The sequence below is a fragment of the Callithrix jacchus genome, chromosome 11 (assembly GCF_049354715.1).
Source record: "Callithrix jacchus isolate 240 chromosome 11, calJac240_pri, whole genome shotgun sequence".
Classification (NCBI taxonomy): Eukaryota; Metazoa; Chordata; class Mammalia; order Primates; family Cebidae; genus Callithrix; species Callithrix jacchus.
The window spans coordinates 8738395-8751251 of NC_133512.1; the positions used below are offsets into that span (position 1 = coordinate 8738395).

The 12857-nt window shown below is 37.8% G+C and overlaps 1 protein-coding gene across 15 annotated transcripts in view; it reads left to right on the forward strand.

Moving 5' to 3' along the window:
- Window positions 1–12857, forward strand: part of SUGCT (succinyl-CoA:glutarate-CoA transferase) — a 723305-nt gene that overhangs the window by 301309 nt on the left and 409139 nt on the right. For all 15 annotated transcript variants that reach the window (XM_054237014.2, XM_054237011.2, XM_002751352.7 and 12 more), the window contains one exon: window positions 1038–1135. In XM_054237014.2, the coding sequence (XP_054092989.2) occupies window positions 1038–1135 (98 nt within the window). The remainder of the gene's footprint in view (window positions 1–1037; window positions 1136–12857) is intronic.

Below are 12857 nucleotides of genomic sequence, written 5' to 3' on the forward strand. Positions count from 1 at the left end.
CACCACTGAGATGGTCTCTTTACTCTGGGGAATCTTCTTCACTTCTCTCTCCTTTGTAAGATGATTAATAGATTGATTTTGTTTAAACTTTGGGAAATAAATGAAACCATTAGATATTTATATTGAAAGAAAATACATTAATAAAGGCAATGAAGCTTTTTGTAGGCTGCGTGGCCTGACCCCAGGCTGTAAATGCTCCTTCTGACTTTCCAATGCAACTGCCAAGCACTGCCTCTACACAGTCTTTTAAAACTTTTTCATTCCAAATCCACTTGGTACTTTCATTATGGTCTTGTTAATGTTGAACGGTGTCCAAAGGAACTTGCAAGATAGATTTTCCCTTTTATTGAGGAGGAGCAAAAGAGGAAGTCTATAAAAGCATTTCTAGTTGGTATTACCTCAGGTAGATACATTAATAAAAAATAGTCATGCTTCTATAGGAAGAAAATCTTTTAATTTACTATTGTTTAAATGATGAGAATTTGGGCAAATGTGTTTGGTTTTACTTTATTTTAGCACCTTATAGAACATTCTGCATAGGACAACCTGGAAGATCACAGTATTTTATTTATATGTGGAATAAGTAAGTGAATATATCTACAAGGTACACGTTGGCTGTGTATAAGAGGCATGCAGACATGCACTTATGATATTGGTTTTTCGAATTTGGTCCATTTTACCCAAGTTAGCATCTCTCTCCCTATTTCCTCCAAACAAGGCTTTTTCTGCGGGGATCAGATAACATGTTTCCTATGTTCTCATATTTAGCATAAGACTGATGGGGTTCTTTTGCTGCTCTCCTATGTGTAAGAATATTTGCTTAAATGTGGAAAAAGCCTCTTAGAGTGACAAACCCTTTCACCAGCATGATCCATCCTAATTGTGTGTTTGTTTCCTCTACATGTCCTTGTTGAGAAGCATAAAGACTAGCAAGGAATGTTCTTGAGAAGGGAGAGACAGGACCTGAAAACTAGCACCTACAGGCAGGTACAAGAACAACTTATGTCTTATACTTGAAAATTGTGTTTCCCTTTTAGATCTTGGATTTGCCTGAGCTGATTGATGACTCCAAGTATAAAACTAACCACCTTCGGGTACAGAATAGAAAAGAGCTTATTAAAATATTATCTGAAAGGTAAGTTTGAATCTTGTATTCATCCATTTAAGAATTAGTATGTGATAAGCGTTTATCTGGTGTTCTGGTAGTTTTATTTTTGGCTTATTTGAGATCAATTTGTAATTCTCTTCCATTTTACAAAACTGGCTAGTGGAGAGATTTTAAAGCTGTGGGTATTTTGTTTGTTTGTTTAGAGGCACTTGAACATATTTTATATGATTTGTGACATACTGAGTCATAACAATGATATACATAAGAAAGTCACCATGACTTGAATTAGGTTGTTTCCTTGTGTCTTATAGCTGTTTGGGTTTAGTATATCATAAATACAACACCACCACCAATAACAGTAATAATTTAACATTATTTCAGATTTTCACTGTGTTAAATCCTTTAGATACATTATCTAATTTAATCCTCATACCCATCCTGTGAAGTAAGTTCTGTTATTTCCATTTTACATTAAGGAAAGCAAGGCAAAGAGGCGAAATCAAGAGCTGGTTTGCATTTCTGAGCCATTCCTGTGAATCATGATATTATTTCTGGATCACTGCAAATGCCACATTGAGTTATAGGTCATAAAAGATTAATGTTAATTAAGTAGATTATTTAATTTCCAAATTTTTCCAATAATGTCAGGTTATTCTTTTTAATACCTGTACCATCTTTTTCACATTTATCTGAAAAAAAGTAATTATTCTTACTGTTTCATGCCACTTTCACTGTTTGTTTGCCTTTACATGTCTTCTCAATATTTATAAATAGGCTTTGTGGCTTTTGTGGATCTAAATGCCCACATTAACTTTTCCTTTATATTGAAAATTTGCTGTCATCATGCCAATAAATTAGGTAATTTTGTTCAAATACCATATCTAGTCTTTTGAAAAGGCCCATGTGTTTCTATGTAGTACACATCAAAGTTATAAGAACTAAAATTCTGCTATTGTTGTTTTTATTTCGGTGTGTTTGTATTTGGGAATGTCTGCAGGAATATCTGAGTCAACATTTATCTATTTTCTCTTTCCTGGATTTTAAATACTTTTGTAACTTTAAACACTTTTGTAATTTTAAATATTGCCTGTATCTTGTCCATGTGCCAAATGCTTTTCACATCAATAGGGGCTATGTGTGTTGGACTGATAGACACAGAATCGGCAAAGGAGAGCTGGGTGCCCTTTCCTGGTCTAGTTAAATATAACTCTGATTCTACTGCAAAGCCTCAGAGCCCTCAATGATTAACCTTTCTCCACATGAGAATTGCCCATTTATTTCTGCTTTTTGCCTCTTTGCCTCTTAAGCATTTGAAATTCATTTAATTAATTGATAAAACTTTTCCTTTCACACCATGTTTACCAAGTTTCAATAATAGACACTTGTGAGAACCTTATCAGAAGCTCTTTGATAATCTGAATAAACCATGTCCATGCTGTGAGAAGAGATCCCAAGAAAAATATGATACCCAGGCAGGGTAGGTTTCCTATGTGTTAAAACTTTCATTCCTTACTAAATTCTTTTATAGAATTCAACTGTGGAATGACTTTTAGTAGCATCTGTAACATACTCATTTCCATTTTCCCCCTTCGAGGGGGAAATAATGAAATAATGAGGGGGAGATAATGAAATAATCTGCAACCTTCTTTCTATTCTTTTATACACAGAAGTTTCAGCATTTTGGTATCCATAAGATTGTTATACATTTATTCAAACTGAAAAATAAGTAAGGAATCAACATGTAAGGGAGAAACGGGGTATAGTCCTAGGAGAGGAAACTTTATAAGGAGGTCACATAATCATTGGTACTGCTCTTAAAACACAAACCACAGATAGGTCCCTTGGCTGCTTGGAGGCTACGTTTGTGCTCTTTTCTGCTAGTGTGCTGACATTTTTTGGTACTTTCTTATAGGTTGCAGTTCTCCAAGTCTCTTCTAGCACATGTCTCTTCTCCGTCGTGGTGGTTCAAATAGTGATGACCTTGGAAAATTAGAATTAGAATATTGATTCATTTCAGTTTCTAAGCTTATCATTTATTTTTATAAATAAACAGCTCTGGAATCATTAGTACTCCTTAGTGCTTAGCTTTGAGAAGAGTCTGTGGGTTCTTTAAAATTTGTCATTTTCATTGTATTTTTCTATGTTTTTCCAGTATTCAAAAATGTTAGTGGTGCTCCATAAATTACAGGATTAGACCTAGCCTTCAGTCTGGCATGCGGGGTCTTCCATAATCTGACATCACCCTTCCTGTCCATGCTGCTTCTAATGTGTTTCCAAAGGAAGCCCCTGCTATAGCCACCCTCCCAATTGGCTTAGTTTCCTCTTTGAAATGCTTCTCAGAATCACCACTGTTCTGAAACTTAGTCATGCTTCAAGGCCAGTTCTAGAACCCTCTTTTCCCAGCCAGATGATGGCACCTTTAGGAAAGAAGGTTGTCCTGTTCATGCCTTGTCAGTTGTCAAACAGAAGCACAATCAATGTAAGTTGTCATTATGAATTCTACTGCCCCAGGGCCTGCTCAGCATTCTTGTCTTGCTCAGCACACTCATTGTGCAGCCACCTCAGAACCTGCAGTCCCGTTGTTTCATAATGACAGTGTTACATTAGCTCACAGCCACAAAAAGGAACCAGGGAGAAAGGAGGGAGTGGAACTAACCTTTGGTGGGTGCCAAGTACATGCTGGATAAGTGTTATTATTCCCACTTGATATGAAAATTCTGACAGTCAGGGAGGTGGTCTCCAGGTGAGGCACATAGTGAATAGTTGGAAATGGGATTCCAAAGGCCAAACCTTTTCCATCTCTTATATTGCCTACCTGAAGTGGCACATGAAATATGACTGTGTTCTTGTTTGTTTATGCGCTCAAGAAATATTTATTGAGCACTTACTGTGTAGTAGGCATGGACAAAGCATATCCATGAATAATAATGCAGGCCAGGACAAGAAAGAATGCCAGAAGTTGAGTGTGAAGCTGGCTTTGCTATTTAGCCTGGTCAGAGAGGGCTTCTCTGTGAAAGTGACATTTGAGGGGCCAGGCGCGGTGGCTCAAGCCTGTAATCCCAGCACTTTGGGAGGCCAAGGCGGGTGGATCACGAGGTCAACAGATCGAGACCATCCTGGTCGACATGGTGAAACCCCGTCTTATTAATACCCGTTTTTAGAATGAAGCAATATTCCTGTTCTCTCTCCCTCTTTTTCTTCCTCTTTTTCTCTCCTTTTTTTTACTTTTCAACATCCTAGTTTCTCACCTCTACTCATTACATTCCTCTGAACACCTGATTCCTTGTGATTCTCCCGTCCCACTGAAACCTCCAATCCATTAAAAACAAACAAACAACAAAAAAGAACAAAAAACAAGGATTTCAAGACAAACAGGAAAAAAAAAATGATCTCAGTTAAATTCCAGTATTATGAAAGCACAATTATTACCAGAATTGTGAATTATTATTTTTTTCTAAGAAATAGGGTCTTGCTATGTTGACCAGGCCAGTCTTGAACTCCTGGCCTCAAGCAGTTCTCCCTGTCTTGGCCCCCCAAAGTGTTAGGATTACTGAGCAACCACATCCAACCCAGAATTGTGAATTTTTAGAAAAAAAATTAATGGTCCTATCAATTTACTTTAGCAGTAGAATTTTTTTTATCAAATGTAACTGCTGGGAAATGATGGCATCATTGCTTTATTTATTGGACCCCCTTCAAATTTATTATGCTGGGGGTAAAAGAAAAGAAAAAAAAGAAACCCCGTCTCTACTAAAAATACAAAAAATTAGCTGGGCATGGTGGCGCGTGCCTGTAATCCCAGCTACTCAGGAGACTGAGGCAGGAGAATTGCCTGAACCCAGGAGGCGGAGGTTGCAGTGAGCCGATATCACGCCATTGCATTCCAGCCTGGGTAACAAGAGCAAAACTCCGTCTCAAAAAAAAAAAAAAAAAAAAGTGACATTTGAGCAGAAGCCTGCAAGAAATGAGAGAAAATGTCTGAGGGAGGCTGGCAGACAGCTGGGAGATGCATTCCATGCAGAGTTTATGGAGTAACTCAGAGGGCAGTGTGCTTGGATCTGAGAGAGTAAGAGGAGTGTTAGGTTGGTTCAGAGAAAGTGAGGGCCCATGGCAGGCAGATCATGTTGTGAAATCATGAACGCCTTTATGACAAAGTAGTTTCTTAAACTTGTGAAATAAAGAATTTTTTTGGAGGAGGACATAAAATGGATTTGCTTATTAGCAATTCTTTATTCTCTCTAACCTGAAGAGAGAGTCTCAAGGGAGTGTTCTACCTAGTAGAGGAGAGGTCAAACATTCCAGCAACGTGGAGTCAGGAAGAACCCATTCCTCACCTGGAGAGACCAGAGGGCCAGGTTGAAATTATCTGTGCTTCTCCTCCACATATTCAGTCTCTCACTTATTCAACAAGCATTTATCAAACACCTACTATGTGCCATGAACTGTTCTGAGCACTAGGAATATAGGAATAAAATACAATCAAGAATCCCTGCCCTCCTGAATTTTCATTTGGTAACCATTGCACACATTTTAGAAGACGTACTTCTTTTTGGTGGTGGTGGTTTTTGAATTCCTCCTTAAAAACATTTGTTTTGGTGAGTCTAAGAAGTTAGTTTTCCATATTTTTTATAATAACCCTTTTAAAAAATTTTTCTTTTGCAAAAGTATTGCAGTTATAGGCTGTTCCTGTTACTCATTTGTTGTATTTTTTCAGTATGTTGATATACATGCTCTAATTTTTAAAATATGCTTTGCAAGTCATTTCCATAGTAAAAACATATTTTTAGTAACAGTAGCCACTCACAGGTAATCGTCTTTAGCATATTAGTCTATCACGTTTTTGCCTGTTGTCTTCTACTAAACCTTACGTCACAGGCACATTTTATTAATACATACAGACACTTTCCTTGCCTGATATTTTTATTTTAGAAAAATCTTTAAAACATGTAAACATGTGGATGGATTCATGAGAATGAATTTGCATAGCAGATAACTTTAAAAACAAACTCTAGGAATGATGAACTTACTGTATTTTAAAAAGGTCTCTTATCCTTTACACCCAATTTGAAGACAATGAAAACAGAAGCACTTATGGATTTTTACAAAGTTGGCTTTTCTAAATATACACATGAATTTCCTATTGTGTTTCAAAATCTTCTTTCCAAAGTATTTTCCCTAAGCAATTTTTGAGTACTCCCCTCTCTGTCTCTTGTAAGCATTCATTTACATTTTTTAGAATCAGGTGATTCTCCTATGAAAAGTACAGGCTTTTTTGGAAGTATCTACCAGAGTTGTCAGTCACTTACTTCACTTCTCTGTTATTCTTGCTAAGTACAGTTTGAAGCTACTCTCTGAGGGCGGTCAGCCTCACTCAGGACGGCAGCTGCCTGTTTTGGTCATCAGCTGCATTTTCCACAGCCAGCACACACAATTCCCCTCAAATGCTCTCAGGTGTTACTATTCCCCAACCAGGGCTGTGAGCAAGTCTTTTTTATTAATCTAAAGGTAAAAGACTTTCCCCTGGAGTTTGCCATTTTATCCAGGGTGTTGCAGAAAGTATGTTTACCCAGCTGCTAACATTGAAAACTAGGTAAAACTCAATCATGTTAAAAATCCCTAGCTAAAACAGAAGAGGAGATATAATGGAGACTAATCCAGCGCCAGATAAAACAATCCCCTTCTTGCAGCACTAAGGAGCAACCAACTCTTAAACCTGTGCTACTCACACACCAGATCAGCATTTTTGCAATAGTTAGGACCTCAAGAGAGATATTGCAAGTTGTGAATTGAAACTAGGAAGAGAAGGCTAAAGATGATTTATTAGTGCTAGGGGAGAAATAATAGGAAGACATGAAATGAGGATGAAGGAGAAGAGAATTGATTGAGAAAATAGACATAAAATTTATTTTATTCCCGCTCTCTTCACCAACATTTATTGGCCACTGACTGTGTACCCTTGTCTGCAGATACAGAGCTGAAAAAACGAGGCCTGGGCTCTTAAGGAATTCATGGTCTAATTAGGAAAATAAACACAGAAAGCATTGATTTCAGTAGAATGTGGGAAGTACCAGGGTAATCATATGCACAGTGTGCTGAGGAGCCCAGAGCAGGGGCAAATCCTTCAGTGTGGGAAGTCAGGGAAGGCTTCCTGGAGATGGTGTCATCTACGATAAATCCTGAAGTACAAACAGAATTAGGCAGGTGAAGGAAAAAGTTCAAGAAGGAAATATTGATGTGAGTGTACTTTTATAGCATAAAAATAAAATTATGGGAGAAGAAAAAAAGTACAGATGGTCCCCAACTTAACAATTTTGACTTTCAATTTTTTAAAATTTCTCATGTGCTTAAGTGATACACGTTCATTAGAGACTATACTGTGAGCCTGGACAACATAGCAACACCCTATCTCTCCAAAAATTAAAATTAAAACCTGGTGGCATGTGCCTATAGTCCCAGCTACTCTGGGAAAGAAACCATACTGTGAGTTTGGGTCTTTTTCCAGGGTAGCCATATATGCAGTATATCACTCTGCTGTGATGCCGCGTGGTGGCAGTGAACTGCAACTGTCAGCTTGGCAGGTTAAGTGTAGTAAACGCATTTTTGACTTATGACATTTACAATTTATTGATAGTTTTATTAGGACATAACACCATCATAAGTTAAGGACTATCTGTAGTTTGGAGAGATGCAGATGACAATTTTCAAACTGCTTTTGGAAAAATATTACACAGGTAAAGCAAGAATATGTCAGTTTAGTCCTAGTGAAGGCATTTGTAAAAAGTTGTTTACATTATGTCTTTATAAATAAAAATAAAAACATTAGATGAATTTGCTGTTTAAAATACTGTGGCAATTTCTTTAAAAAAAGAAATACTTTTGGTTTTGAATGATTTGTTTTTTTTTTCTTGAATTTAGTTTTTGATATATAATTTGTCTCTTATTTTCAGAGTTTACTGCATTGTGAAGTTAAATGCCCTGTATCAAGGCCTATTGACAGAGGTGCCAAACAAATATTTGTTGAATTGAATCAAGAGTTTAGGCCTGGCATGGGGACTGGCCAGGTGTGGTGGTTCATGCCTGTAACCCTAGCACTCTGGGAGGCTGAGGCGGGCAGATCACCTGAGGTCAGGAGTTCGAGACCAGCCTGGCCAACATGGTGAAACCCTGTCTCTACTAAAAATAAAAAAAATTAGCTGGATTTGGTGGCACGTGCCTGTAATACATGGCACATGCCCTGTAATAATACAAAAATTAGCTGGGTGTGGTGGTACATGCCTCAGGAGGCTGAGGCAGGAAAATTGCTTGAATCTGGGAGGCGGAGGCTGCAGTGAGCCAAGATTGTGCCACTGCACTCCAGCCTGGGCAACAGCAAGGCTCTGTCTCTCTCTCTCTCTCTCTCTCTCTCTCTCTCTCACACACACACACACACACACACACACACAAAAGTTTATTAGTGGCTTTCCTCTAATTTGATCATTTTCAAAATTTAATATCAAATTATTTTGAATAGCTTTATACAAAAAATATTGGAGAGTTGGACCTGGAACATTTGCTGGCTCTTAATGGAGCGATTGTAACTTCAAAGGTCCCTATACTGAATGTCAATATAGAAAACTGACATCTTGGTACTGTTAAGCCAATATGGTACTGTTAGGAATATAGCCTTTCTGGGGCTTTCTACAGCTTTCAGAAAAAATTATTTTTTTTGAGACAAGGTCTCACTCTGTCACCCAGGCTAGAGTGCAGTAGTGTGATCATAGTTCACTTTAGCCTTGAATTCCTGGGCTCAAATAATCTTTCTGCTTCAGTCTCCCAAGTAGCTAGGACTACAGGTGCATGCCAACATTCCTGCCTAATTTAAAATATAATTTTTTGTTAAAGATGGCTTGTGGGGTGGGGGAGTGTGTGGGAGAGTCTCCCTTTGTTGCTTTGACTGGTCTCAAACTCTTGGCCTCAAATAATTCTCCTGCTGTAGCCTCCCGAAGTGCTGGGATTACAGGGCTGAATCACCGTGCCTGGCTTCTACAGCTTGAAGAATAACATTCAAACCATTTTACCTGAACACATGCACCTATCCCCTTGTCCACCTTGCTGGGGCCATACAGAGCCATGTGCTACTACTTTTAATGTGGTCTGGTCTTTCAGTCCTCCATGTTTCCCCACATGCTCATCACTTGACACTGAAATGATGGAGCTTCATCTCACTACTACCCGCTAACAGTCCTTTAAAATAAGCACAAGTTTTAGGACCTTTTCCAGCCTCGCTAGTCTGTTCTAAGCAGCCCCTCCTGTGCTGCTGCATCATAGCATCTACCCCACTCAGCTGTCATCAGTCATTTACTTCTCTTCCTCCTTGACAAGACAGTGAATTTCTAATGGCAGAGAATATATCTTTTGGATTTTTATTTCTAGCACTTATTTTATTTCTAGCACTCAGTAAATGTTCTCTCATTTAGTGAACATGTGAAGCAATGATGGGAAAGGTATCCAAGTGTAGCGGAACTGGCCAAAGGGAAAAAACAAGGATCCATGATGTCAGGTCCTACAAAACAGAAAAGAGCAGTGGTAGCTGGAAATTAGGACTTCGCATGAACTAGAGACCCTGTATTGTGGTCATAGAATATGAGAAGATCTGAATTTGAGATTCTAGTCTTTCAGTGATAAGCCTTGAGCTTCAGATTCTTAGATACCACACACATAAAAATACCTACATCACAAAGAGAGTTAAAAAACAGAACAGGCATGAAAAGAGTCAGCACAGTTTGAGCATGCAGCACTACTCAGCCTATCTGAGGAAAATCTTTTTAAAATTCTTAAAAAATTTTTGGAGTACATAGTAAGTCTATAAATTTATGGATAACTTGAGATATTTTGATACAGGCATGCAATGTGTAATAATCGTATCAGGGTAAATGGAGGTATCCATCAGCCTACACATTTATCCTTTGTGTCTCAAACAAGTAGTTACACTCTTTTAGTTTTTAAAAAATGTACAATGAAGTTATATTTTACTGGAGCTACTCTGTGGTGCTAGCAAATACTAAGTGTTATTCATTCTTTCTATCTTTGAGGACCCATTTGAGGAAGATCTTAATCCTGGAAAATCGTAGACTTTAGTTCCCCAAATGTTTTTTTTTACCAAGTTCTATATTAGCTTTAAATTCATGAACCTCATTTGGAAGAGATTTTTTTTCTGCCAAACTGTAATTCTTATAAGACTCAACTTTCACAACCTATGTTTAGGAAAGTTATTTTTAACTGTCAATCAGACATCCTAATAAGGATGATATAACTAGTAGTTTAGTAGTGATTTAATTCTACCAAAACCAAAGCATGACCTTTTCATTGACCCTCATAGCCTTGTTTTAGGTGGATTAATAATTTGTTCAACTTTTTGAAAAAATAAAATAGCTCATAGGACTTAGGAATACATTTTACTTTGTACTAATTTCCTAATTAAGACTATTAATAGTGCTTCTTTTCTTTTTTAAACTAAAAGAGTGCCTTAATAGCCCATATTCTATTCCCTTTCAAGATACACTTGTTCTGCATTGTAGGTATGAATTTAGAATTTGTGAACACTCCGCTTGAGTTATTCCTTGCATTTGTGTCTGTACTTTCATAAAAAATGAAATACTTTTGTGTATTCTTTAATTGCTACCCTGTGTTAATAGCCTCAACAAAAAGCTTTGGCCCATATCTTTAAGCACTTTAGTAAAATACACCCGTGACTGCTCCTGTGCCATTTTTATATGTACATTTTTCACGGTTTTATTTGGTATCTCTAGCCTTTCTGAAAACTGTTGACTTTTAGTTAAGTAATATCCGTAATGTCCTTATTTTTTATTTTCTCATGTTTAATTTCTAACATCTGTGTCATCTTCCTTGGCCTTTCCCCCTTTCCTAAATCTCCATCTTATTCCTCCCTCCTTCCTTTTTTTGGCTTACCTAATCTTCCTGCCCCTACTCTGCCTTCATATTTTGAACTGTTTTAAAACTAAACAATAAATGGATATTATGTATTACAGTCTTACTTGGATTTCACTTATTTGCATGAAGGCTTTATTGAGCACACGGTTTCTTAGAGAACAGGGAGGATTTTTATCAGTGTTTACCTATAAAATACAAATTAGAAGGGATGCAAGAAACCTTTATTCCACGGAAGATAATTCTTCCTTACACATGATTTCAGAGGTTTTACAATTAAAGATTTTGTGGGGGAGTGGGGGTGGGTTACAAGTTTGTACACTCTTAAGTTTCAAACAGCACAGGGAGGGTTAAAGCTTGAACTCTGATTCCTTAGTGTAGCTACATCTGTCCAGATCTTTGCCTTGGTTAAGATTTTAATGTGGAGAAAATAGAGGAATAATCGAAACACTGGCTGCCTAAGGTGAGTGAAAAGGGACAGAATGAGAAGCTGAGAGCAGTCAGGATCCCCAGAGATGAAGATCCCCTTCCTGACACATTTGCCCAGGGCTGAGAGGTTATGGAAGCATCTTTTAAATCCAGTGAATTCCACCTCTCCCTCAACTTGGCAACCATCCACTCTCCCATATCTGCATGTTTTTAGTATACATAGAGAAGCGTATTGTTTTCGCCCTCTGAAACTTTTTTGTCGGTCTATTACTCTTTTCCCATATGATCACATTTTAAAATCTCTTCTGCCAATTTTTTTTTTCTGACTTCTATTAGCGTCTTATGAAGCTGCATTTAATAAGTTTTATATGTATCCCCAACCTACATATTTAGTTTATTATAACCTCTTCCCAACCCCTCATAACTCTTTGAATCATATCATGGCATTCACTGTAGAGGGGCTAATTTGGATAAATGGATCTGACGTTTGGTGAGGGTCACATTTGTTTTCTTATACATTCCTTGGCAGTGTTGCCATTATCAGCTAATAGATGGTCCCTTGTAAAATGTCTATATTTTATGTGGTACATTTTCTAAATGTTGATTATTTGGAGATAGATTTAAGTGGCTGTGTTTTGTTACTATAAAATCAGCCTGGAGGGTAAAAGAAAGAAAGAAACACAGCTCTGGAAAGCATCCCTTTGGCTTAGAGAATCCAAAGGGAACCACTGCAACTCCAGGCAATCTCCTCGTGACCAAGGCTTTTTCCACCCTGTTAGGAGAATTCTTTGTGACTGAGAGTCAAATGATGTCTTTAAGTGAGTCAGGATGGAATGGAATGTCATCTCAGTTATGTTTTTTTTTTTTCCAAGAGGGCTATAAACCATTCCACACTACCTTTTAGGAAGTGGAAGAATTAGGTGGTGGTTGTGGGATATTTATATGTTTGTCTACAGAGGGGATGATGGTGGTGGGAGGGAGTCCAGCAAACTCTGTTTCCCTGGATAAAACATTTAATACCCTCATTTCTCCATTGGAACTTAATATGTATTTTTAGATTTATAGAATGTTAGAGTCCTAAACACTTGGGGAGCTGGATAGAAGTTTGGATATCATCAAATTTAACCCCTTCCTAAGTGTGAGAACTTAGAATTAATAGTATCATGGGCCAGAGATCCCTTGAAACATGGTGGAAGACTCCACAAGTCAACACTAAAGTCCTTCCTTTTTGGGAGGGGGAAGGTACAGCTCTCCAGACGTTTCTGGCTGACCTTGTTTCGCTCTTGACTTTGGAACTGGATGGAGAATCTGGAGTTTGACTCAGTCAAATTGGGTTTGCTCCTCGGACTCCCTGACTCATTCCTGTCCTACCCAATTTCCTGCTTGCCTGTGG